Genomic DNA, 25,867 nt, shown 5'->3' with positions numbered 1-25,867 from the left:
TGAGTTTCGATATCTCAGCTCTGGAAGGGGCTAGAGCCTCCATTTTTGCACTCAGGTCTAAGTCTCATGGCCCTCTATCAGAATTTGGGAAGATTGGAGAAACTTAATTTTTCGCCCAAAAAAAAAACCGTAAGGGGTACCACTGTCGTTTTTTTTTCGGGCCTAATTTTTGAGTTTCGATATCTCAGCTCTTGAAGGGGCTAGAGCCTCCATTTTTGCACTCAGGTCTAAGTCTCATGGCCCTCTATCAGAATTTGGGAAGATTGGAGAAACTTAATTTTTCGCCCAAAAAAAAAAACGTAAGGGGTACCACTCTCGTTTTTTTTTCGGGCCGAATTTTTGAGTTTCAATATCTCAGCTCTGGAAGGGGCTAGAGCCTCCATTTTTGCACTCAGGTCTAAGTCTCATGGCCCTCTATCAGAATTTGGGAAGATTGGAGAAACTTAATTTTTCGCCCAAAAAAAAAAACGTAAGGGGTACCACTGTCGTTTTTTTTTCGGGCCGAATTTTTGAGTTTCGATATCTCAGTTCTGGAAGGGGCTAGAGCCTCCATTTTTGCACTCAGGTCTTAGTCTCATGGCCCTCTATCAGAATTTGGGAAGATTGGAGAAACTTAATTTTTCGCCCAAAAAAAAAAACGTAAGGGGTACCACTGTCGTTTTTTTTTCGGGCCGAATTTTTGAGTTTCAATATCTCAGCTCTGGAAGGGGCTAGAGCCTCCATTTTTGCACTCAGGTCTAAGTCTCATGGCCCTCTATCAGAATCCAGAGTTTTGGGAAGATTGGAGAAACTTAATTTTTCGGCCAAAAAAAAAAAACGTAAGGGGTACCACTGTCGTTTTTTCTTTTCGGGCCAAATTTTTGAGTTTCGATATCTCAGCTCGGGAAGGGGCTAGAGCCTCCATTTTTGCACTCAGGTCTAAGTCTCATGGCCCTCTATCAGAATCCAGAGTTCTGGGAAGATTGGAGAAACTTAATTTTTCGCCCAAAAAAAAAAAACGTAAGGGGTACCACTGTCGTTTTTTTTTCGGGCCAAATTTTTGAGTTTCGATATCTCAGCTCTGGAAGGGGCTAGAGCCTCCATTTTTGCACTCAGGTCTTAGTCTCATGGCCCTCTATCAGAATTTGGGAAGATTGGAGAAACTTAATTTTTCGCCCAAAAAAAAAAACGTAAGGGGTACCACTGTCGTTTTTTTTTCGGGCCGAATTTTTGAGTTTCGATATCTCAGTTCTGGAAGGGGCTAGAGCCTCCATTTTTGCACTCAGGTCTAAGTCTCATGGCCCTCTATCAGAATTTGGGAAGATTGGAGAAACTTAATTTTTCGCCCAAAAAAAAAAATGTAAGGGGTACCACTGTCGTTTTTTTTTCGGGCCGAATTTTTGAGTTTCGATATCTCAGCTCTGGAAGGGGCTAGAGCCTCCATGTTTGCACTCAGGTCTAAGTCTCATGGCCCTCTATCAGAATTTGGGAAGATTGGAGAAACTTAATTTTTCGCCCAAAAAAAAAACGTAAGGGGTACCACTGTCGTTTTTTTTTCGGGCCTAATTTTTGAGTTTATATATCTCAGCTCTGGAAGGGGCTAGAGCCTCCATTTTTGCACTCAGGTCTAAGTCTCATGGCCCTCTATCAGAATCCAGAGTTTTGGGAAGATTGGAGAAACGTAATTTTTCGCCAAAAAAAAAAAACGTAAGGGGTACCACTGTCGTTTTTTTTTTCGGGCCGAATTTTTGAGTTTCGATATCTCAGCTCTGGAAGGGGCTAGAGCCTCCATTTTTGCACTCAGGTCTAAGTCTCACGGCCCTCTATCAGAATTTGGGAAGATTGGAGAAACTTAATTTTTCGCCCCAAAAAAAAAAACGTAAGGGGTACCACTGTCGTTTTTTTTTCGGGCCGAATTTTTGAGTTTCGATATCTCAGCTCTGGAAGGGGCTAGAGCCTCCATGTTTGCACTCAGGTCTAAGTCTCATGGCCCTCTATCAGAATTTGGGAAGATTGGAGAAACTTAATTTTTCGCCCAAAAAAAAAACGTAAGGGGTACCAATGTCGTTTTTTTTTCGGGCCTAATTTTTGAGTTTCGATATCTCAGCTCTGGAAGGGGCTAGAGCCTCCATTTTTGCACTCAGATCTAAGTCTCATGGCCCTCTATCAGAATTTGGGAAGATTGGAGAAACTTAATTTTTCGCCCAAAAAAAAAAAACGTAAGGGGTACCACTGTCGTTTTTTTTTCGGGCCGAATTTTTGAGTTTCAATATCTCAGCTCTGGAAGGGGCTAGAGCCTCCATTTTTGCACTCAGGTCTAAGTCTCATGGCCCTCTATCAGAATTTGGGAAGATTGGAGAAACTTAATTTTTCGCCCAAAAAAAAACCGTAAGGGGTACCACTGTCGTTTTTTTTTCGGGCCGAATTTTTGAGTTTCGATATCTCAGCTCTGGAAGGGGCTAGAGCCTCCATTTTTGCACTCAGGTCTAAGTCTCATGGCGCTCTATCAGAATCCAGAGTTTTGAGAAGATTGGAGAAACTTAATTTTTCGCCCAAAATAAAAAACGTAAGGGCTACCACTGTCGTTTTTTTTTCGGGCCAAATTTTTGAGTTTCGATATCTCAGCTCGGGAAGGGGCTAGAGCCTCCATTTTTGCACTCAGGTCTAAGTCTCATGGCCCTCTATCAGAATCCAGAGTTTTGGGAAGATTGGAGAAACTTAATTTTTCGCCCAAAAAAAAAAACAAAACGTAAGGGGTACCACTGTCGTTTTTTTTTCGGGCGTAATTTTTGAGTTTTGATATCTCAGCTCTGGAAGGGGCTAGAGCCTCCATTTTTGCACTCAGGTCTAAGTCTCATGGCCCTCTATCAGAATCCAGAGTTTTGGGAAGATTGGAGAAACTTAATTTTTCGCCAAAAAAAAAAAAACGTAAGGGGTACCACTGTCGTTTTTTTTTTTTCGGGCCGAATTTTTGAGTTTCGATATCTCAGCTCTGGAAGGGGCTAGAGCCTCCATTTTTGCACTCAGGTCTAAGTCTCACGGCCCTCTATCAGAATTTGGGAAGATTGGAGAAACTTAATTTTTCGCCCAAAAAAAAAAAACGTAAGGGGTACCACTGTCGTTTTTTTTTCGGGCCGAATTTTTGAGTTTCGATATCTCAGCTCTGGAAGGGGCTAGAGCCTCCATGTTTGCACTCAGGTCTAAGTCTCATGGCCCTCTATCAGAATTTGGGAAGATTGGAGAAACTTAATTTTTCGGCCAAAAAAAAAAACGTAAGGGGTACCAATGTCGTTTTTTTTCGGGCCTAATTTTTGAGTTTCGATATCTCAGCTCTGGAAGGGGCTAGAGCCTCCATTTTTGCACTCAGGTCTAAGTCTCATGGCCCTCTATCAGAATTTGGGAAGATTGGAGAAACTTAATTTTTCGCCCAAAAAAAAAACGTAAGGGGTACCACTGTCGTTTTTTTTTCGGGCCGAATTTTTGAGTTTCGATATCTCAGCTCTGGAAGGGGCTAGAGCCTCCATTTTTGCACTCAGGTCTAAGTCTCATGGCCCTCTATCAGAATCCAGAGTTTTGGGAAGATTGGAGAAACTTAATTTTTCGCCCAAAAAAAAAAAAACGTAAGGGGTACCACTGTCGTTTTTTTTTTCGGGCCGAATTTTTGAGTTTCGATATCTCAGCTCTGGAAGGGTCTAGAGCCTCCATTTTTGCACTCAGGTCTAAGTCTCATGGCGCTCTATCAGAATCCAGAGTTTTGAGAAGATTGGAGAAACTTAATTTTTCGCCCAAAATAAAAAACGTAAGGGCTACCACTGTCGTTTTTTTTTCGGGCCAAATTTTTGAGTTTCGATATCTCAGCTCGGGAAGGGGCTAGAGCCTCCATTTTTGCACTCAGGTCTAAGTCTCATGGCCCTCTATCAGAATCCAGAGTTTTGGGAAGATTGGAGAAACTTAATTTTTCGCCCAAAAAAAAAAACAAAACGTAAGGGGTACCACTGTCGTTTTTTTTTCGGGCCGAATTTTTGAGTTTCGATATCTCAGCTCGGGAAGGGGCTAGAGCCTCCATTTTTGCACTCAGGTCTAAGTCTCATGGCCCTCTATCAGAATCCAGAGTTTTGGGAAGATTGGAGAAACTTAATTTTTCGCCAAAAAAAAAAAACGTAAGGGGTACCACTGTCGTTTTTTTTTTCGGGCCGAATTTTTGAGTTTCGATATCTCAGCTCTGGAAGGGGCTAGAGCCTCCATTTTTGCACTCAGGTCTAAGTCTCACGGCCCTCTATCAGAATCCAGAGTTTTGGGAAGATTGGAGAAACTTAATTTTTCGCCCAAAAAAAAAAAACGTGTCGTTTTTTTTTTCGGGCCGAATTTTTGAGTTTCGATATCTCAGCTCGGGAAGGGGCTAGAGCCTCCATTTTTGCACTCAGGTCTAAGTCTCATGGCCCTCTATCAGAATCCAGAGTTTTGGGAAGATTGGAGAAACTTAATTTTTCGCCCAAAATAAAAAAAAACGTAAGGGGTACCACTGTCGTTTTTTTTTTCGGGCCAAATTTTTGAGTTTCGATATCTCAGCTCTGGAAGGGGCTAGAGCCTCCATTTTTGCACTCAGGTCTAAGTCTCATGGCCCTCTATCATAATCCAGAGTTTTGAGAAGATTGGAGAAACTTAATTTTTCGCCAAAAAAAAAAAACGTAAGGGGTACCACTGTCGTTTTTTTTTCGGGCCGAATTTTTGAGTTTCGATATCTCAGCTCTGGAAGGGGCTAGAGCCTCCATTTTTGCACTCAGGTCTAAGTATCATGGCCCTCTATCAGAATCCAGAGTTTTGGGAAGATTGGAGAAACTTAATTTTTCGCCAAAAAAAAAAAACGTAAGGGGTACCACTGTCGTTTTTTTTTCGGGCTGAATTTTTGAGTTTCGATATCTCAGCTCTGGAAGGGGCTAGAGCCTCCATTTTTGCACTCAGGTCTAAGTCTCATGGCCCTCTATCAGAATCCAGAGTTTTGGGAAGATTGGAGAAACTTAATTTTTCGCCCCAAAAAAAAAAAACGTAAGGGGTACCACTGTCGTTTTTTTTCGGGCCGAATTTTTGAGTTTCGATATCTCAGCTCTGGAAGGGGCTAGAGCCTCCATTTTTGCACTCAGGTCTAAGTCTCACGGCCCTCTATCAGAATCCAGAGTTTTGGGAAGATTGGAGAAACTTAATTTTTCGCCCAAAAAAAAAAACGTAAGGGGTACCACTGTCGTTTTTTTTTTCGGGCCGAATTTTTGAGTTTCGATATCTCAGCTCGGGAAGGGGCTAGAGCCTCCATTTTTGCACTCAGGTCTAAGTCTCATGGCCCTCTATCAGAATCCAGAGTTTTGGGAAGATTGGAGAAACTTAATTTTTCGCCCAAAATAAAAAAAACGTAAGGGGTACCACTGTCGTTTTTTTTTTCGGGCCAAATTTTTGAGTTTCGATATCTCAGCTCTGGAAGGGGCTAGAGCCTCCATTTTTGCACTCAGGTCTAAGTCTCATGGCCCTCTATCATAATCCAGAGTTTTGAGAAGATTGGAGAAACTTAATTTTTCGCCAAAAAAAAAAAACGTAAGGGGTACCACTGTCGTTTTTTTTTCGGGCCGAATTTTTGAGTTTCGATATCTCAGCTCTGGAAGGGGCTAGAGCCTCCATTTTTGCACTCAGGTCTAAGTATCATGGCCCTCTATCAGAATCCAGAGTTTTGGGAAGATTGGAGAAACTTAATTTTTCGCCCAAAAAAAAAAACCGTAAGGGGTACCACTGTCGTTTTTTTTTCAGGCCGAATTTCTGAGTTTCGATATCTCAGCTCTGGAAGGGGCTAGAGCCTCCATTTTTGCACTCAGGTCTAAGTCTCATGGCCCTCTATCAGAATCCAGAGTTTTGGGAAGATTGGAGAAACTTAATTTTTCGCCCCCAAAAAAAAAAAACATAAGGGGTACCACTGTCGTTTTTTTTTTCGGGCCGAATTTTTGAGTTTCGATATCTCAGCTCTGGAAGGGGCTAGAGCCTCCATTTTTGCACTCAGGTCTAAGTCTCATGGCCCTCTATCAGAATCCAGAGTTTTGGGAAGATTGGAGAAACTTAATTTTTCGCCCCCCAAAAAAAAAAACGTAAGGGGTACCACTATCGTTTTTTTTTCGGGCCGAATTTTTGAGTTTCGATATATCAGCTCGGGAAGGGGCTAGATATATATATATATATATATATATATATATATATATATATATTGCATTTTAAATAATAGAACATTTCTCAGTGATCGTAAATAAAACAAAATTCCATTTTCTCGGTTTAATGAAAACCAATAGGTCGTTATGGCGGCGAATAAACATCCGGATATCTCTCCAATGGAGCGTGTTAATGCAAACGTGTAAGTTTCACGTTTGAGGGGGTTAAACCGTGACATCTACACATTTTCCAAAGTGGACTATTTAGGCTGCTTCATTAAAACTGTGACATTTAGACGTTTTTTTTTCAGCGTGGATCGAAGCAAATGAATCCTGTTCACTTTGAAAATAATAAATGTTTTTTGCATTTTAAATATTAGACCATTTCTCAGTGATCGTCAATAAAACAAAATTCCATTTTTCTCAGTTTAATGAAAACCAATAGGTAAGTTTCAGTTTTGTGTAAGTTTCACTTTTGAGGGGGTTTAAACCGTGACATCTACGCGTTTTCAAAAGTGCACCAAAGTGATTATTTCACGTTTTGTCACGATACCGGGTTGAAGAAATATTGTTTAGGCCACTTTTGTTTGAAATAATCACAACAAAACAATGCAAGTATGGGAATTGAACTCAGGTCTTCTTGATTAAAGGCCAACGCTTTATCAACTAAGCCAGTGAATCTGTTGAGTTCAAGGGACTATTGGACGGGGTTTTATTGCAGGTTTGGTTTTATTTGTTGGAAAAATAAATATAGAAATATAATTTGACACAAGAGGGCAGTATAGCCCTATTTATGGTTTGAGTTTAAACTAAACCGTGACATCTACACGTTTTCCAAAGTGGACCAACGTGATTATTTCACGTCTTGTCGTGATACGGGTTGGGCACTGAAGTTACAGGAGTTTCTTCTCGTTGCTAAGCAATGGAACTAGGTCAAGTATTTAAAAAGCTATGGTTTAACGTCGATGTAATACGTTGTTTTTAGCGTACCTTTTGCTTAAACGAGGAGCTGGGGGACGCCGGAAAAATAGACATTTTACTCATTAGGCTGCTTCATTAAAAACGTGACATTTAGACGTTTTCTTCGGCGTGGATCAAATTTTAAATAATAGAACATTTCTCAGTGATCGTAAATAAAACAAAATTCCATTTTCTCGATTTAATGAAAACCAATAGGTCGTTATGGCAGAGGCGATTATAAACATCCGGATATCTCTCCAATGGAGCATGTTAACGCAAACGTGTAAGTTTCACGTTTGAGGGGGTTAAACCGTGACATCTACACGTTTTCCAAAGTGGACCAACGTGATTATTTCACGTCTTGTCGTGATACCGGGTTGGGATATATTATCGCCAGTCCTTTTGGCGAATAATCAAACACAAAAAGCAAAATTATACATCCATCAAGTTAATATTCAAACTTACCGAAAGTTTGTGGGGTCGATGATGACGCTGTGTTTTAAGAATAGACTAGAATGAAGTGAGAGTAAAGGCGATTTATTGATGTATTCTAATAAGGCGCAGGCAGCCATCATCTAGGCCTACTTGCAGCAGCAGGTCGATCGTTCACAAGTTAAATATAGAATAAATGTATCAAATTAAAACCTGACGTTTCAATTTTGCCCTGCTGCCCACGGGGGTTTGATTGACAGGTGGCCTGGCCAATCATAACGCCGAATAAGCAACTTTGTCCGACAACAAAGCTGTCAGTAACGTCGGTGGATATGAACCTGAAAACGGTATTGTTTAAATTACTTAAATGACAATATTTGAAAGTTGAGACTTTGTTTCATATCATCAGTAAGCTGCTTTGAACTCTCTCTCGTAATCACTCGGTGAGTCTTTGCCCCCCCGCGATGTATTTTTCACTGCGTGAGTGCATGAGAACATGATATGCGTGACTCGTGAGACCCGCCTGGCTCGTGGCTCGTCACATACTAAAAAAGGCGGGTCTTTGCGAACGTCTCTATTAATGATAATGATTCCATAATGCATGGAATATAACAAGGGAAAGTGCCACTAAATTACAGGACTAATTTGTGGGGGACGTTGCGTGGTAAGGCTTTGGTAATCAGATGGCTTGCAGTATTTGCTCCACAGCCAATCACGGGCCCCCTCCTTGCTTGTGCCCCGGGGCTTTAGCCCCGCCTAGCCCTATGGTTAATGCGGCCGTGTTGGTGAGCCTTTCTCTGCAGGCATGTAAACAAATAAGCCGGTCAGATTTCGCTCCCCCTCTGATGTAGGAAGAGGATCTTATTATAATTTTACCGGCCCTTTAATCTGCATGTTTCCATCCGCGCTGTCGACATTTGAATTGGAGCAAAGCATGAAACTGTTCTGTCACTGCTCCACAGATAAGCACTGAACACTATTGACCAAAACTGTCAACTTGTGTAAAAGTTAAACATGGCAGTACATGGAAGTTGATGAGATAAATCAATGTAAGCTAACTCCATAATGACTACATAAATGTATGAGTCTTTGTAATTCTGCACTCCGCTCTGGGTTATTTCTGCGATTTGACTGAAATTTGCATTGGTTATTGCTGGAGTATCCAAAGACTCCGCCCTCTTCTGCTCATTTGCATTTAAACGGACACAAAAACAGAGCGATTTTGGTCACACCCAAAAATGGGCAACTTTATTGAGCTATAATGATTCTTTGAGCTGAAATTTCACGGACACATTCTGGGGACACCATAGATTTATAATACATCTTGTGAAAAGGGGCATAATATGTTAGCCTGGCTGCGCCCTCCTACGCACTTCCGCTCAATTTCATTTTACTTCAGTAACTACGTCTGGGATCGCTCCATATCCTTAGGTTTCCAGAAATCAATTTTTTGTAGGACCAATCAGCGAATAGAGGGAGTGGCTGAGAACGATGACGTTGATGTAAGCGCGTCAGTTTGAGTTCAGTAATGGCAGCGGAGAAAGACGTGAGAAAAGCTATTCGGGCCGTTGTTGGAAAAGAGACTGCCGAATATACAGAATTTAAAGCCGGATTGTTATCGTCTAACCTCTTGTTGCACAACTGAGGACCAAGTGAAGGAGGCAGAAAGTTTGGAAGTTTGTGCTGGGCAGCTCGTGCACGATGACCGTGACATTTTGGACGGACAGTTTAGCCTGGTGTTCGCGGTGTTCGGAAGCCCCGAGTCCTGGCTGCTAAACTATTGTTGAAGATCGGCTCAGGAGTCATGTCAGTCGCTCATATTCCCAACTGTATATTTACTGATTCTTGTGATGAATAGAACATTTTGAGCCCCTTTGTGCACTCGTGCAGGAGGTTGATGTGTCGGTTTTACATGTTGTAAATCATACAAATTGGTTGTGATTTTTAAAAAATAATTGTCATAAATAAAAATGTGAAAAACCATACTTTGAAGATATTTGATTTTCAGTTTTAGATGGCAATGGTTGATTTGTTTTACTAAAAAAAACTAAATGCCACATAAAAATGTACAAACACATACTTTGAAGACCATAATTAAGGTAATTAAGAAACAATAAGACGTAATATGAAAAATTGTTGTTTATTACACATCTGCAGATAGAGACTGATCATTCACTGTACAGCATTTGCGGCAGATCAGAAAACGACCACAGCGGCGTATTTGTAATGATTATACACAGCTTCCGCCATTGAATGAATATATCACTGTCCTTCGTGTCAAATATACATTTCGAATTAATAATTGTTCCTAGATTAACAAAACCTGCGGCGCTCGTTGACTGAAATCCTATTGTAAACATAATCCTCTGATCATTCGGACTTGTTGTTTCCAGCCGTTTCGGCGCGTGACATACGTCACTCACGACACCCCGTTAGCGATTGGCTATGGCAGATCGTGAGTGACTTTGGGCAGATCCAATAGATTTGAACTTTAATAGTGAACCCGCCTACAAGGAAGGAAACGTTTCTCAATGGAGCGGTTCCAGACTCTATGTGGAAATGAAATGAACTAGAGTCTGGTTGAACCAGTCTAATAATATGTAACCATAAGGGATTAAATTATTGACTAGGGGGACTTTAACACTATCCCTGCCCAGACTGATCTCATGAAGTAGCGTGTGTATGACCCGCCAATTCGTATTTCCATTTTTGGAGTGCTATCAACACGCATAATCACTTTTCAGCGTGTTTATGAACGCCGTTGACTTTGACGTTATTACTGTATATATAAATATATGACTTACCTCAACCCCGTCCCTAAACCTACCCGTCACTGGCATTTGAGTCTTCCCTTAACATCCTAGAAAAAAAAAAAAAAAAAGATCGCTCCCCAGATGTAGATCTACATTTTGCTTCGTTTCGCTCGGATATTTGACGGGGTGTACAGACACGCGGAATCACTCTGGCATTAATTGCGTAGACATACACGCATACACACGCGGATGGCTCAAAATGCGTAGAGATAACACGCCACTTGACTCGAAATTGGCGCGTATGTTTACGCAAAAGTCATGATGTCATGTTGCCCTGCCATTGATTGAATTCACCGGCTAGCCATGTTTCCACTGTTATACAGTAGGTGGCGCTGTTACACGTCTCCTGAAAGAGTACAGAATCTCCGGATCGAAACACAGGAGAAGAAACAATAGATATGCATTGCTGACGCACATGTCAATTCTAACACGATCATCAGACATTAAAACAGCATATAAATCAAAACTGCCAAATGTTACTGAACACAATGTATGAAGCTTTGAGGTGTTGATGGACCCGATCGACTCCACCTGTGTTTCGATCATCACTCCGAACCTAATCCAACAAAATCTTTAACAAATCATTATTTTCTTAGCTTTTTCTTCAAATGTTGCTTCTTCTTTATTAAACTTCAAGTGTTGATAAAAAAAAAATATATATATATATATATATATATATATGAAGATAGAATATAATGTTGTCTCGGTTGTTTCTTTGGCATTGCATAGATATTCATACAACATAATATACTGGGAGCCATTAAAGTTATAAAGTTTTTTTTAATTACTCTCTGCCTTTTGTGGCATTTTAGTTAATGCTAGTTTATTACCGTTCTAAACAGAGTAAAAAAATGAAAAGGGCAACAATCATGATTTAGCATATTTTATTACCATTTTGTGCAACAAATAAAACCCCATGGAGTAAAACTGCTGCTGTGCTTTAATAAACTAAACTGAGCGTGTGAAGAATCCAGACAGACACAGATGATCCCATTCAACACGTTATAACGTCTTTAAGACTTAAACACTTAGATTCCCTTAATTGGTTAATAACTGCCAGCAGAAGTAACACACAGTCACACATTCAGCTTATCAGGAGTGTGTTTCCCACTCGCGCATCGCTGAAGACATCAACTACTGGTTTCGTCTCAAAGTGGTCGTTCAACCACGCTGGTTAATGATGTCACGCGGGTGTTGGAGTAATGACTACTTTTAAAGAATCTGTTTGCAATCAAATTAACGCTAGATATTTTGTTATAAATTACAGACGTGCATTTATCTCAGTTACATTGCTTTATTTCTAGATTCGATCATCACCTTGTTCACACACACTAGAGCTCGCTCACACACTTAGAACTCGTTCACACATGCACACTCTTCAAAAACGAAACTATACAATCTCTTTGAGAAACTAAAAGACGTAAAAGACATTTGTGTGTATTCTAAGTAAAATACACGGGTTGCACTGAATGTCAGATTACTTATTTTGCTCAAGATCAGGATTTATAGAGTCACATGTCAGATCTACCCGCAGATCGAGAGCCGTCGCTCTCACACAACTCTGCGAATGTTCGTTACAACTATAGGTTCGGGAAACACTCGTTGAACTGCTGATAACGAGTATCTGGCTAACGACGCTTTCGGGAAACACACCCATGATCGCTGAATGCATGCAAGCTCACGTAAAGTCCCCAAATAAATCTAAACACGGTGTCATGAATAACCACACACTTCATTATCAATATTAATTCCTACCTTGTTTATGCTAATATATGCATGATGTAAACAAGCTGATAGAAAAAAATAACAACAGAAACAACCGAACGGATAGTTTGACAGAGAACATTAACCACTGAACATGTAGAATAGAGCGATAGCTTTTACTGTAAATGAACACACCAGGGACGTCTGCTACCGTAAAGCAGTTCTCTGGAGATATGAATATGATTATACTCCCGAGAGTCAGTCCACAGGAAAGAGCTTTTCCACAACGTTACTGTCGTTCAGTTCATATGGAGAACCTCTGGATCTGAATGTTACGGGGTCCGACGGCAGATCCAGAGTGATTTGGTTTTGGCAGGTTTGGATACAGTTTGTGTTTGTGAGGTCAGACCTGTGAGATCTGCTTCTCTGTGGGTTTGGACTCGGCCTGTTGCTCTTCCTCATCTTCGTCTTCATCGAAGTTCAGTTTCAGGCTTTCTAGAGTTTGTCTCGACTCTTTCCTCCTGCGGGACACAATATTACGAAAACGTTAACCTAGAAGTCCCCAAATAAATCGGAACATGGTGTCATGAATAAACACACACTTCATTATGAATATTAATTTCTTCCTTGTTTATAAAAAATAGAATAAATGTTTGATATTAAAGAGTTTCCAGCAAGGCCTTAATGCAAAATAGTCTAAAAACAATTAATGAATAGTATTTAGTATTTATGACTATATATGTTATAAATATTTCTTTCAGACACCATATTAATATATGCTAATTTACAAAAAAATAAAAAAATATGAATTTATTATTTAATAAATGTATTTAATATTAATATGCTTTAAAGGGATGGTTCACCCAAAATTCTGTCATCATTTACTTGATGGGCGAGAGTGTACTTGTTGGTCAGCTGTTGTCGTGTCAGTGTGTGTGTGTGTGTGTGTGTGTGTGTGTGTGTGAGACTGTGTGTACACACTTGTTGGTCAGCAGTTGGTCCGGCAGTTGTCGTGTGTGTGTGTGTGTGTGTGTACGCACTTGTTGGTGCAGCAGTTGACATGCGTGTGTGTGTGTGTGTGCGCACACTTGTTGGTCAGCAGTTGGTCCGGCAGTTGTCGTGTGTGTGTGTGTGTGTGTGTGTGTGTGTGTACGCACCTGTTGGTCCAGCAGTTGACGTGCGTGTGTGTGTGTGCGCACTTGATGGTCAGCTGTTGGTCCAGCAGTTACCGTCTCTGCGTGTGTGTGTGTGTGTGTACGCACTTGTTGGTCCAGCAGTTGACGTGTGTGTGTGTGTGTGTGTACGCACTTGTTGGTCCAGCAGTTGACGTGCGTGTGTGTGTGTGCGCACTTGATGGTCAGCTGTTGGTCCAGCAGTTGACGTGTGTGTGTGTGTTTGTGTGTGTGCGCGTGTACACACTTGTTTGCCAGCTGTTGGTCCAGCAGTTACCGTCTCTGCGTGTGTGTGTGTGTGTGTGTGTGTGTGTACGCACTTGTTGGTCCAGCAGTTGACGTGCGTGTGTGTGTGCGCACTTGATGGTCAGCTGTTGGTCTAGCAGTTGACGTGTGTGTGTGTGTGTGCGCGTGTACACACTTGTTTGCCAGCTGTTGGTCCAGCAGTTACCGTCTCTGCGTGTGTGTGTGTGTGTGTGTACGCACTTGTTGGTCCAGCAGTTGAAGTGTGTGTGTGTGTGTGTGCGCACTTGTTGGTCAGCAGTTGGTCCGGCAGTTGTCGTGTGTGTGTGTACGCACTTGTTTGCCAGCTGTTGGTCCAGCAGTTGTCTCTGCAGTCGGCTGTTGGCCTCTCTCTCCTCCATCAGTTCTCTCTGTGTGTGTCGGTGTTGAACGTCCCGTCGACTCGCCTCTTCCTCGGCCTCGTTCAGCTGCCTCTTCAACACACGCATCCGCTGAGTCATCTACAAACACACACAACCTTCAGACCAGAGGACCAACACACTCCCTTTCACATTCGATCCTCCACCGGGAGAAAATTGGAAGTCGGCTCACTTGTTCGATCACTAACGATAACTACAAGAATAAAACTTGCATCGGCGCAAATACAAAAAATATATGGAAAAATAAATGCAAGTATAAAAGAGACCATTTATTAAATAAATATTATTGTGTATAATTGTGTGTGTGTGTGTGTGTTTGTTTTATGCTGTTGTTCAGTGGTGTGTCTCCCCGTGTGGTCTGTCAGTGTGCGTGTTTGTGTGTGTAGTACCAGCTCCCTCTGCTGTCTGTCTGTCAGTATGTGTGTTTTGTGCTGTTGTTCAGTGTTGTGTCTCCCTCTGCTGTTCGTCAGAGTGTGTGTGTGTCGTACCAGCTCCCTCTGCTGTCTTTTAGCGTGTGTCATACCAGCTCCCTCTGCTGTCTGTATGTGTGTGTGTGTTTTGTGCTGTTGTTCAGTGTTGTCTCCCTCTGCTGTCCGTGTGTGTGTGTCATACCAGCTCCCTCTGCTGTCTGTCTGTCAGTTGGAGTGTGTGTTTTGTGCTGTTGTTCAGTGCCGTGTCTCCCCCTGTGGTCTGTCAGTGTGTGTGTGTGTGTCGTACCAGCTCCCTCTGCTCTGTGGAGATCTTGTTCTCCTCCTCCACCTGCTCCGTCAGCTCGTGGATCTTCCTCTCCAGTTTGCTGATGGTGTTGCTCATGACCACTTTATTCCTGAGGAGCAGAACGAGTCTTTAGAGGATCATTCTGACACACAAGGGTTCTGGACTCAATCTTGCAGAACCCGTCATGCCAAACGGGTACAAGGAGAAATCTTAAATGATTGGATGATACAAATAGTATGTTTATGAGCGGTTTAATTCATAACATTTAATTTAAAAAAAAGAAAAGAAAACAATAATTAAACTAAATCAAATTAAATCCGTAACACGATCCATGATGGAACCGCTAGAAGGTTCTATATATGAAGTGCTGGGCGGAACCCAAATAGAATCTTTTCTTCAAATTTTCTCCAAAAGCCGAATTATTAGGAAACTTCAGAGCCCATATATGCACATGGCAATGGGGATGGGCAACGATTAATCGCATCCAAAATAAAAGTTTGTGTTTACATGATATATGTGTGTGTGGTGTGTATAATTATTTTGTATATATAAATACTAACACATGAATGTATATATTTAAGAAAAATGTGTTCTTAATCAAATATTTATACATAATATTAATTATGTATATACAAGTATATACATGCAAATATTTCTTAAATATATACATACATGTGTGTGTATTTATATATACAAAATAATTAATACATACCACACACACATATATTACGTAAACACAAACTTTTATTTTGGATGCGATTAATCGTTGCCCATTGCCATGTGCATATATGGGCTCTGAAGTTTCCTAATAATTTGGCTTTGGAGAAAATTTGAAGAAAAGATTCTATTTGGGTTCCGCCCAGCACTTCATATATAGAACCTTCTTGCGGTTCCATCATGGATTAATGATGATTAACGATTAATCACGATTAATTGTTGCCCATCCCTAATACAGTATATAGACACCGGTATATATGAAAAGGGAGAAAAATTACATTTCAATGCGTTCTCTTGCCCAACTATTGCATTCCCCAGATATATGCATTCCCTATCCTGTAAGTTTCAAAACTCAAAATGTCCTTGATATTCGAAAAATAGCTTTTATTGGGATCAAGGACAGAAAACGACAGGATCTGAAACACGCTTTATTTCTAAATTGTGAAAAAAATGATGTAAAAATCATATTATTATTATAAGAGCACCTCAGGAAAAATCCAGTTCATGACCCAAACTTAAATTAATCTCCCATGAACATGAACTAACAATGAGTGTGTGTGTGTGTGTGTGTGTCTGACCTCTCCTCCGCACGCAGTGTGTTCTCCAGCTCTTTGGCTTTGATCTCGGCTCTAGTGACGGAATCGACCTCGACTCTGTTGTTCTGCAGTTCCTCCATCTCATTGCGCAGATCTCGCACCTGCACACATCAGCAGCGTCAGCATCTTTCATAACTACAGATATGGATATCATCAAACACACACACACACACACCTGTCTCTCCAGGATGGCCTTATCACACTCCAGCTGCTCGTTGAGATCTTTCTCCTGGATGAGCTTCATCTGCAGTTGCTCAGACTGTGAAACAAACACACACACACACACACACACGTTTACACACCGTTCTGTTCATCTGCTTTCCACACTGTAAACTGTTTACGCTGCAGAATCTGATGTTCTTCCTCTAAACTTCTGTCTTGTGTTCCAGCATCTCAAACTGAAGTTACTTGCTTTAACCCTCTGATGCGATTTGGTCATTTTTGTCAGCTTGTTTAAAACTATTATAAAATGAAAGTCATAACTCTAGAGTAAATTGTGTTTTTGAAAATGTTTTCATAACAACGGACAAAATTCTGTAACTTTTTTTAAGTTCACTTTTGAAAACTTTTTTTCTCATCAGCAATAATCTGCCAAGTGTCGTCTTTATAAAGAGATCAAACTTGAGTCTGTGCTCTAAAGTATGGAAGATTGTTTCCGCCACAGAATAAAACATATAAAAAGATAATTGTGATTTTTAATTTCACAATTGTGAGTTAAGATCTCGCAATTCAGACTTTATTTCTCAGAATTGCTAGTTATAAAGTCAGAATTGTCTGAAATAAAGTCGCAATTGCGTGTTATAAAGTCAGAATTCAAAATTGAAAAACAAACAATTCTGACTTTCTCGCAATTCTGACTATATAACACATAATTGCGAGTTTATATTTAGCAATTCTGACATCTTTTCTCAGAATTGCTAAATATAAACTCGCAATTATGTGACTTATGTGATCAATCAATCCTGACTTTATATCTTGCAATTCTGACTTTATATCAATCAATCCTGACTTTATATCACACAATTCTGACTTTATATCAATCAATCCTGACTTTATATGACGCAATTCTAACTTTATATCAATCAATCCTGACTTTATATCAATCAATTCTGACTTTATATCAATCAATCCTGACTTTATATCAATCAATTCTGACTTTATATCAATCAATCCTGACTTTATATCAATCAATCCTGACTTTATATCAATCAATTCTAACTTTATATCAATCAATCCTGACTTTATATCAATCAATTCTGACTTTATATCAATCAATCCTGACTTTATATCAATCAATTCTGACTTTATATCAATCAATCCTGACTTTATATCAATCAATTCTGACTTTATATCAATCAATCCTGACTTTATATCATGCAATTCTGACTTTATATCAATCAATCCTGACTTTATATCACGGAATTCTGACTTTATATCAATCAATTCTGACTTTACATCAATCAATCCTGACTTTATATCACGCAATTCTGACTTTATATCAATCAATTCTGACTTTATATCAATCAATTCTGACTTTATATCACGCAATTCTGACTTTATATCAATCAATCCTGACTTTATATCAATCAATCCTGACTTTATATCAATCAATTCTGACTTTAAATCAATCAATCCTGACTTCATATCACGCAATTCTGACTTTACATCAATCAATCCTGAGTTTATATCATGCAATTCTGACTTTATATCTTTCAGAGTTGTCTTTTTCTCAGAATTGTGAGGCAAAAAGTCGCAATTACCTTTTTTATTTTTCATTCTGTGGCGGAAATAAGCTTCCATACTAAAACATTCAAGATTTATCACAGTTTAAGTTGGAAATCTAATTTTCAGGTTTATGATCAAAAAGTGAATAAATGTATTATAAATACTGTGTAAATATAATTTAATACAATAAAATACCAACTAAAATATTAGATAAAAAACATTATCGGACTAAAATATTGTACATTAATTTCATTGAAAAAAACAAAAAACAAATCTGTCATTTTTGACTGACATGTAAAGAGCACCAGAGGGTAAAGTGAATTTAATGCAACTTGCTGTCAGGTGGTTTAGATATGTGTAGTGGAAAACGAGTTGTTCATCAATGTGTCGGTCACCTGATCCAAGGCTCTCTTGTGTTTGGACGCCCACCGTTGGTCGTTCTCGTGAAGCTCTTCCAGATCGGCTTCCAGATCGATGATCTTCTCCTGAAACACACACTCTCGTCAGCAGTGTGAACACACACCAGAACACATGATGCATGAACACATCTCATGTAATCTCTCAATCAGTGTTTCAACCGCAGAACCACGTCAATATGACAGCTTGTAAACAATATCTCACATTTACCTCAGAAAAAACATATTCGCTGACCAATGTGACCATAAATTTGATAGTTAGCTAGAAAAATTAACTAGTCAAGTCTCCATTTATATAGTGCTTTTAACTATATTTGTTTAAAAAAAATTGTTTCTCTGACGATGTTTCCATTATATTACATTTTCATTATAATGTATAAATGTAATTATTTTAAATAAATGAATTTTAAAATAAGCGTATTAATGCATTAATATATATATATATATATATATATATATATATATATTATATTAAATAAGAATAATGCAATATAATATATTTATTTTAAATGAATTCAATAAAAATAATAAATAAATGTATTAATACATTTAAGTAAATTGAATATATAATATAATGCAATATAATATATTTTAAATAATTAAATAATAATTATTAATTTATTCATATGTTTATGTAACATATAATTTATTATTATTTATATATTTATGTCTACTGTTGTCTTCATTATTAATTGCATATTTGAATAAATCATGAAAAAAGTTCAGCCAATTTTCAAATGTTTGTATAAACAACTAATCAATATATCATGAAAAAGTTGATATAAAATCTGCCTTAAAAGAACTTAATATTTTTTAGAAAACTTTTTTTGAGTTTTTATTTGAGTGCTGATTATTAAATACATTTGATCAATGAATTGATTTTTGGTTTTCAGCTGTTAGTAAATGGGTAGTAATTTCAGTTTCAGTGATTTTCGTTAAAAATGTATTTTGATGCATCGCTACTGCAAATAATATGCAAATAGGCAGTTTGATGATCTTTCACAGGTTTTCACAAACACAGTTTATTAATATTCAGCAATATTATCTATTTGACTGCACTGACACTATCCGATGAAAACAACGCTGATCTGAATAATGACTCCTGTCTTTATATTTGATGAAGTTTCATCATTGATTTTCCTGTTCAACACTGTAAATCTGTATTGCCTTGACCTGAGAGTGTTGTCAGCAGTGCACACACACACACACACACACCTGTGCTAGTTTGAGCTGTTTGGAGAGGTCGTCTCTGCTCTGGCCGAGCGTCTGCATCTCCATCCGCAGATCTTCCAGCGCTCGCTCTGCCTGTTTGCACTGAAGCTGCGCTCGCTCACGCAGCTGAATCTCCTCCTCTAGAGTCTGCTCCTTATAGCTCAGCTTATCTGTCACCTACAAACACACACACAGAGTCAGGACAGAGTCGAGTGCAGAGAGAACATCAACATTAGGACTGATGAGACAAGCCTAAATCTCTGATACAGACTCACTCACACAAACACTCTCTCACTCACTCACTCACTCACTCACTCACGTATATCACTCACTCACTCACTCACTCACTCACATCGCTATATCACTCACGTATATCACTCACTCACTCACTCACTCACGTATATCACTCACTCACTCACGTATATCACTCACTCACTCACGTATATCACTCACTCACTCACTCACATCACTATATCACTCACGTATATCACTATATCACTCACTCACTCACTCACGTATATCACTCACTCACTCACTCACTCACTCACGTATATCACTATATCACTCACTCACTCACATCACTATATCACTCACGTATATCACTGTCACTCACTCACTCACTCACTCACTCACTCACTCACATCACTATATCACTCACGTATATCACTATATCACTCACTCACTCACTCACGTATATCACTCACTCACTCACTCACTCACTCACATCACTATATCACTCACGTATATCACTATATGAAGAGTTCAGATGCAAAAGCCTCTAAGTGCCATTTGAAATTTTCTTCCAGAATGATCATTTTTATCAAGCTTGTATATTTAAGTTCAGTAATTTCACTTAAATGGCAATGATAATTACCTATTAATTGCTATTTAAGTGAAATTACTGAACTTAAATATACAAGTTTGATAAAAATCATCATTAAAGAAGAAAATTTCAAATGGCATTTAGAGGCTTTTGCATCTGAACTCTTCATATCACTCACTCACTCATTCACTCACGTATATCACTATATCACTCACTCACTCACTCACTCACATCACTATATCACTCACGTATATCACTATATTACTCACTCACTCATTCACTCACGTATATCACTCACTCACTCACGTATATCACTATATCACTCACTCACTCACTCACATCACTATATCACTCACGTATATCACTATATTACTCACTCACTCACTCACTCACGTATATCACTCACTCTTTCTATAGTGTTACATGATCCTTTAGAAATCACTCTAATATGTTGTTTTGATGCTCAAAACAAATGTCTGATTATTATCAATGTTGAAAACAGTTGTGCTGCTGCATATTTGTGTGGAAACTGATATATATATTATATTTTTCAGGATTCTGTGATGCATGTGTGTTTGTGAGAGTCTCACCTCTCCCAGCAGTAGTTCAGTAGTGTGTGTCTATGTTTCACCTCTTCCTGCAGTACTCCAGTAGTGTGTGTGTGTGTGTGTGTGTCTCACCTCTCCCTGCAGTCTGCAGACAATCTGTGTGAGTCTCAGCAGCTCCTGGTCTTTCTCCAACACACTCTCCTCCAGCTCCTCCACTCTCAGCTCAGCGTCGGCCCGGAGCTTCTGCTGCAAACTCAGCTCTGTCCGCGCCTGAAGAGCCTCCTGAAGAGATTCTGCCAGCTGACAAACACATTATTTGATCATGACTATTTGTTCACAGTATTATTTTTTCTATGATCACACAGCCTTGATGACAAAATTGTTTCATAGTTGGAGAGACATCTTTTCTTCTTTAGAATAATGAATATGAAGATGAAATTCAGAAAGTTAATGATCTGTTTTGTGTGTGTGTGTGTGGAGAGAGAGTGTTCGTGTATACATGTGTAAGGGTTTGAGAGTGTGTGTGGGGAGAGAGAGAGTGTGTGTGTGTGTGTGTGTGTATAATATATATATATAAAGAAAAAGAAAAGGAGAGAGTGTGTGTGTGTGTGTGTACCTCTGTCTCCAGTTTGAAGACACTATTGCTGAGTTCTAGAGCTTTCTTAGACTTGTTCTCCTTCTCGAGCTCCAGCTCCTCCAGAGTGCGTTCAGTGAGCCACAGCTTCTCAGACACACACTGAGCGTGCTGCGTTTGTTTCTCCAGAGCTTCCTACACACACACACACATGGATGATCAGAGTCAGGACAAACACACACACAATAAAATACAATAAACATCATAAATGTATTTTCAATGATTTTATATAACCTTCACAAAATTCACAAATAATAGATACACATCGTTCAATAACACTTTTCCTGATGTTTCCTCATTATATTTATTATTTCCCCTAATTTTACATTTTGCAAATTAAATTATGTTTCGGAAGAGTTTTTGAAAATTATTTTATGAAGTTTATTGGCATGACAAAAGCAATAAAACAACAGAGAGGAAAAAAATAACCAATTATAATATAATATACTACTACTGATAAAAATAATAATAAAACAAATTGATATTTTTGGGAAAATGAGAAAAAAAATGACAAATTTTTAATTTGGTCCATGATTATTTTATTTGAAGAAATCAACAATGATGATTTTAGTTTTAGTTAACGAAAATAACCCTGCCATGATATATCATTATACACACTAGCATTCAAAAAGAAATAATAATAATGATGATATTAAGATCAAGTGTCAAGTTAATATCAAGTGTTTGTGTTGACTCATACACACCTCTGTGTCTTTTATTTTGTTCTTGAGCGTCTGTTGCAGAAAGTTGAAGGCGTATTCTTGAGTGTTTGCTTCCACCATCACCTCACGTGCCTCCTTCAGCTCGTTCTACACACACACACAAACACACACACACACGTCAATCATCTCATCACCTGATCTCCCATTGAGATTTTAAAGTACCATGAACCAATCAGCTACGAGGAGAATCACAACACTACAAACTTGGATTTGAAATTATTTGAAAATACAAGAACATCTTCAGTGAGGGAAAGAACTACAATCCCATGATGCATTGCGAATGACACAATCAAATTAAAAATGATGGAGGAATATAAAACTACTTATAACAACTCCATTAAATCATTTGCATTCATGGGAGTGGGCGGAGCTAACAAGCTCTTGATTCAACTCTCTGATTGGTGTAATTTTCAGTACAGCATTATGGGTAATGTAGTTCTTCACCAGGAATTCCGCTGATTATTTTAAGAGTAAGTCGAAATACAGGCTAACAGGTTCAACAGAAGCAAATACCACTGATTAACAATTGTCTTTAAAAGTTTACAAGTTAGAAAGAAAATGAATTTTTCTTCGGTACCTCCATCTTTTTGAGGTGCTCCTGCATCACGTTGTTGTTGCTCTCCAACTCCACGATCCTCTCTCTCAGCCGGTTGGTCTCTCCCTGCATCTGTGTGTTGGTCCGCAGAAGATCTTCATTGTTCACCAGAAGTCCTCGCATCTCGAAGCGGATCTGAGTCCTCTCCTTCTCCAGTTCGATGCTCTCCGCTTCCAGAAACTGGTTCCTCTGGAGCACATGCATCCACACACATGTTAATGGTAATTACATTTTTTGCATGAATTCTGTGGAAAAATTTGAGGATTTTGTGTGTGTGTGTTTGGCTATGGAAAGTGTGTATATGTTTGGCTATGGAGAGTGTGTGTGTGTGTGTGTGACACTGACCCTGCGACAGTCGTCCAGCTGATTGGTCAACTCCTGCACGAAGTCGCGCTTGTTCGGCTGGTTGTTCTGCAGCATGAGTTGACCCGGCGTGGCCTTCTGGAGGACAACAGGTCAAATACTTTTTATGTTTTACTTAGTTATAATTAAAAGCAACTACTGAGATATAGAGTGTCTGTAAAACACCAAATAATGGCTATGTTGAATAATAACTTTATATATATATATATATATATACACACACATTTAACTTAATCCAGTATATATACATAATAGTAAAATTATAAAAAATAGATGTATTTATTTGTTTTATTTAATATATATATATATATATGTGTGTGTGTGTGTGTGTGTGTGTGTGTACAGTATGTATGTGTGTGAGCATAATGTATTAAAATAATTCTAACTGAAATAATTATGTAATTATATAATTTAAATAATAATTACACTGTGTATCTAACTATATTTTTATATATTTTTTTCCCAGCAATTTCCTTAAAAATACTTTGACATGTTTTAGGGTGTTTTTATTAATAATGCTGATTTGACAGTAAAAGGAAGCTTAATGGTTTGACGAGGAATAAACTCACGTCTCGTCTGCGCGTCAGACTGTCGTAGCCGATGCGCGAGCGCTGATTGAGCGCGGGACTCGCAACGGGACTCCGGTTCAAACCAAAGAGGTTCACCTCAGAGACGCCAGGTGACATCACTTCCTGTGTCTGATTCAAACACAACAGTCATTAGTCCTGCAGGGTGGCAAATTAAGTTTTATCTCGTGTAGTCTGGATTAATATGAAGTCACAAAGGCTATATAATTATAAAAGAAGTGGATAATCATTGTTGAAGACAGTATTTATGCAACACTTTAGGTGTTCCTACACACATGGATGGAGCTGAAGTACATGTTCTGTCCACTCATACATAAACACAGGATGTGACTTATTTACCTTAAAATCTGCCATTCTGTTGGTGGGATAGTCCAACGACAGCGTTGCATATGGACTGTTGAAAACTCTGGAAGGACTGTCAAAGCTGCCCATCTGGAAGAACACAGAGGCAATACTGTAAACAGCTACTGTAAACGCCTACTGTGAACTCAGCTACTGTGAGCGCGCCAACTGCAAACTCCTACTGTAAACACCTACTGTACACTCAGCTACTGTGAACTCGTCTACTGTAAACACCTACTGTAGGCCACCTACTGTAAACGCCTATTGTAGGCAGCCTACTGTAAAAGCCTACTGTAGGCCACCTACTGTAAACGCCTATTGTAGGCAGCCTACTGTAAAAGCCTACTGTAAACATCTACTGTAAACGCCTACTGTAGGCAGCATACTGTAAAAGCCTACTGTAAACGTCAACTGTAAACGCCTACTGTGAATTCGGCTACTGTGAACGCGCCAACTGCAAACGCCTACTGTAAACTCTGCTACTGTGAACTCTGCTACTGTGAACTCTAGTACTGTGAACTCTACTACTGTGAACTCGGCTACAGTGAACATGCCTAAGGCAAAAACCTACTCTAAATGCCTACTGTGAACACGCCAACTGTAAATGCGGCTACTGTAAACATGGTTACTGTAAACAACATTATTGTTTAAAGCAACACAATCAGTGTCAAGTAAAGCATCATGTCGCTTTTTAAATGGACGACATAATTCGCATCATAAAAAGAAATTATTTCCTATAATAGATGAAAAATAGGTCAAAATGAAACAAATATGCTCCTTTTAAAATTAACATGTTATATTAAAACTATGCTGGCAGGGCAAACACATCACACAGCAAAAAAAAAAAAGATCTGTAATATATATTTTTTATAACAGTTATTTTATATTTTTCAAACAAATTTTTAATTATATATATATATATTATTTAAATTATTATTTATTATTTATATTCATAGCAAAGTATTAAATCATTATTAATATTATCATTTTAACATTTCTGGAAGAAACGAGATTCATTGAGGTTTTAGTTATTTTAATTAATTAATTAATTAATATCTAGAATTTTTGTTTTATTTACATAATTTCTATTTTTACATTTTATTTCTATATTTAAGCGGACACTCACCCTGTCGGACATGCTGTCCCAGTCCCGGGACGACAGCGACTCCATGGACCCACGCATGGCTGAGCTGATCCTCCTGAGGTTCCCGTTGGTCCCGCTGGAGCCGCTTGAGCTCACGGAGCCGTTGGCCCCCAGGAACAGCTGGTACCTGGGGTTGGCCCGGGCTTTAGAGGTGGAGGGGTCGTCATCAGACCGAAGACTGCCGTGCTGCTTCTCACCGTTGCAGATCTGGGTGAGAGAGAGAGAGAGAGTGAGTGACAGAGTGTTGGGGTTCCAGGAGCTTCAATCAAGCCAAGATCAGACGCATGGTGTGTAGTTACAAACACTCAGAGAGACGCAACAAACACACACATGCACATCTAAAGCGCTCATGCGCAGGGATAAAACTTTCATTAAAAAAAATTAATTCAAAAAAAGATAGAAATTCAAAAAAATTATAAAATCTAAAATAATATCAATTAAATAAATGAAAAATAAAATAAATACAAAAATAAAATACATTTTATTCAATAATTTTTTTCAATTAAATTTAAAAATAAAGTAACATAAAGTAAAAAAATAAATATTTAAATATTTAAAAAAAAAATCAATAATAATATTTTTATAAAATCTAAAATAATCTAAATAAAAAAGGTAATATAAGAATAAAAACGATTCGTAAAACCTATAATCATTTTTCAATTCCACTCGAACAGCACTGCTCATGTGCAGACAAAACGCCCTGAAACATCGAGAAAAGTGTGTTGCATTGATTAGTATCAGAGTTGATTGATGAAGCGTGCAGCTGGAAATCAAACGGATGATTGACAGATTGATGTGAGGCGAGCGAGGATGATTCGCAGT

General features: G+C 38.7%; 1 protein-coding gene across 3 annotated transcripts in view; it reads right to left on the bottom strand.

Annotated features, from left to right (window-relative positions):
* Positions 1 to 11,233: 11,233 nt before the first annotated feature.
* The window catches only part of LOC120476845 (uncharacterized), a 43,339-nt gene continuing 28,705 nt past the window's right edge, over positions 11,234 to 25,867 (bottom strand). For 2 of the 3 annotated variants that reach the window (XM_039668048.2, XM_039668052.2), the window contains 15 exons: positions 25,028 to 25,252; positions 23,899 to 23,991; positions 23,542 to 23,670; positions 22,955 to 23,050; positions 22,592 to 22,798; positions 21,997 to 22,101; positions 21,275 to 21,427; positions 20,791 to 20,958; positions 19,291 to 19,464; positions 18,055 to 18,144; positions 16,110 to 16,193; positions 15,917 to 16,035; positions 14,622 to 14,730; positions 13,822 to 13,985; positions 11,234 to 12,591 (listed from right to left, as the gene is read on the bottom strand). In XM_039668048.2, coding sequence (XP_039523982.2) covers positions 12,474 to 12,591; positions 13,822 to 13,985; positions 14,622 to 14,730; positions 15,917 to 16,035; positions 16,110 to 16,193; positions 18,055 to 18,144; positions 19,291 to 19,464; positions 20,791 to 20,958; positions 21,275 to 21,427; positions 21,997 to 22,101; positions 22,592 to 22,798; positions 22,955 to 23,050; positions 23,542 to 23,670; positions 23,899 to 23,991; positions 25,028 to 25,252 — 2,034 coding nt within the window. In that variant the 3' untranslated portion in view covers positions 11,234 to 12,473. The remainder of the gene's footprint in view (positions 12,592 to 13,821; positions 13,986 to 14,621; positions 14,731 to 15,916; positions 16,036 to 16,109; positions 16,194 to 18,054; positions 18,145 to 19,290; positions 19,465 to 20,790; positions 20,959 to 21,274; positions 21,428 to 21,996; positions 22,102 to 22,591; positions 22,799 to 22,954; positions 23,051 to 23,541; positions 23,671 to 23,898; positions 23,992 to 25,027; positions 25,253 to 25,867) is intronic. The other variant, XM_039668051.2, reaches the window with a different exon arrangement.

This window comes from Pimephales promelas, chromosome 19, assembly GCF_988280905.1.
Source record: "Pimephales promelas chromosome 19, fPimPro1.hap1.1, whole genome shotgun sequence".
Classification (NCBI taxonomy): Eukaryota; Metazoa; Chordata; class Actinopteri; order Cypriniformes; family Leuciscidae; genus Pimephales; species Pimephales promelas.
Note: the sequence above shows the minus strand (reverse complement) of the source record. Positions and strands in the feature narration are given on the sequence as shown.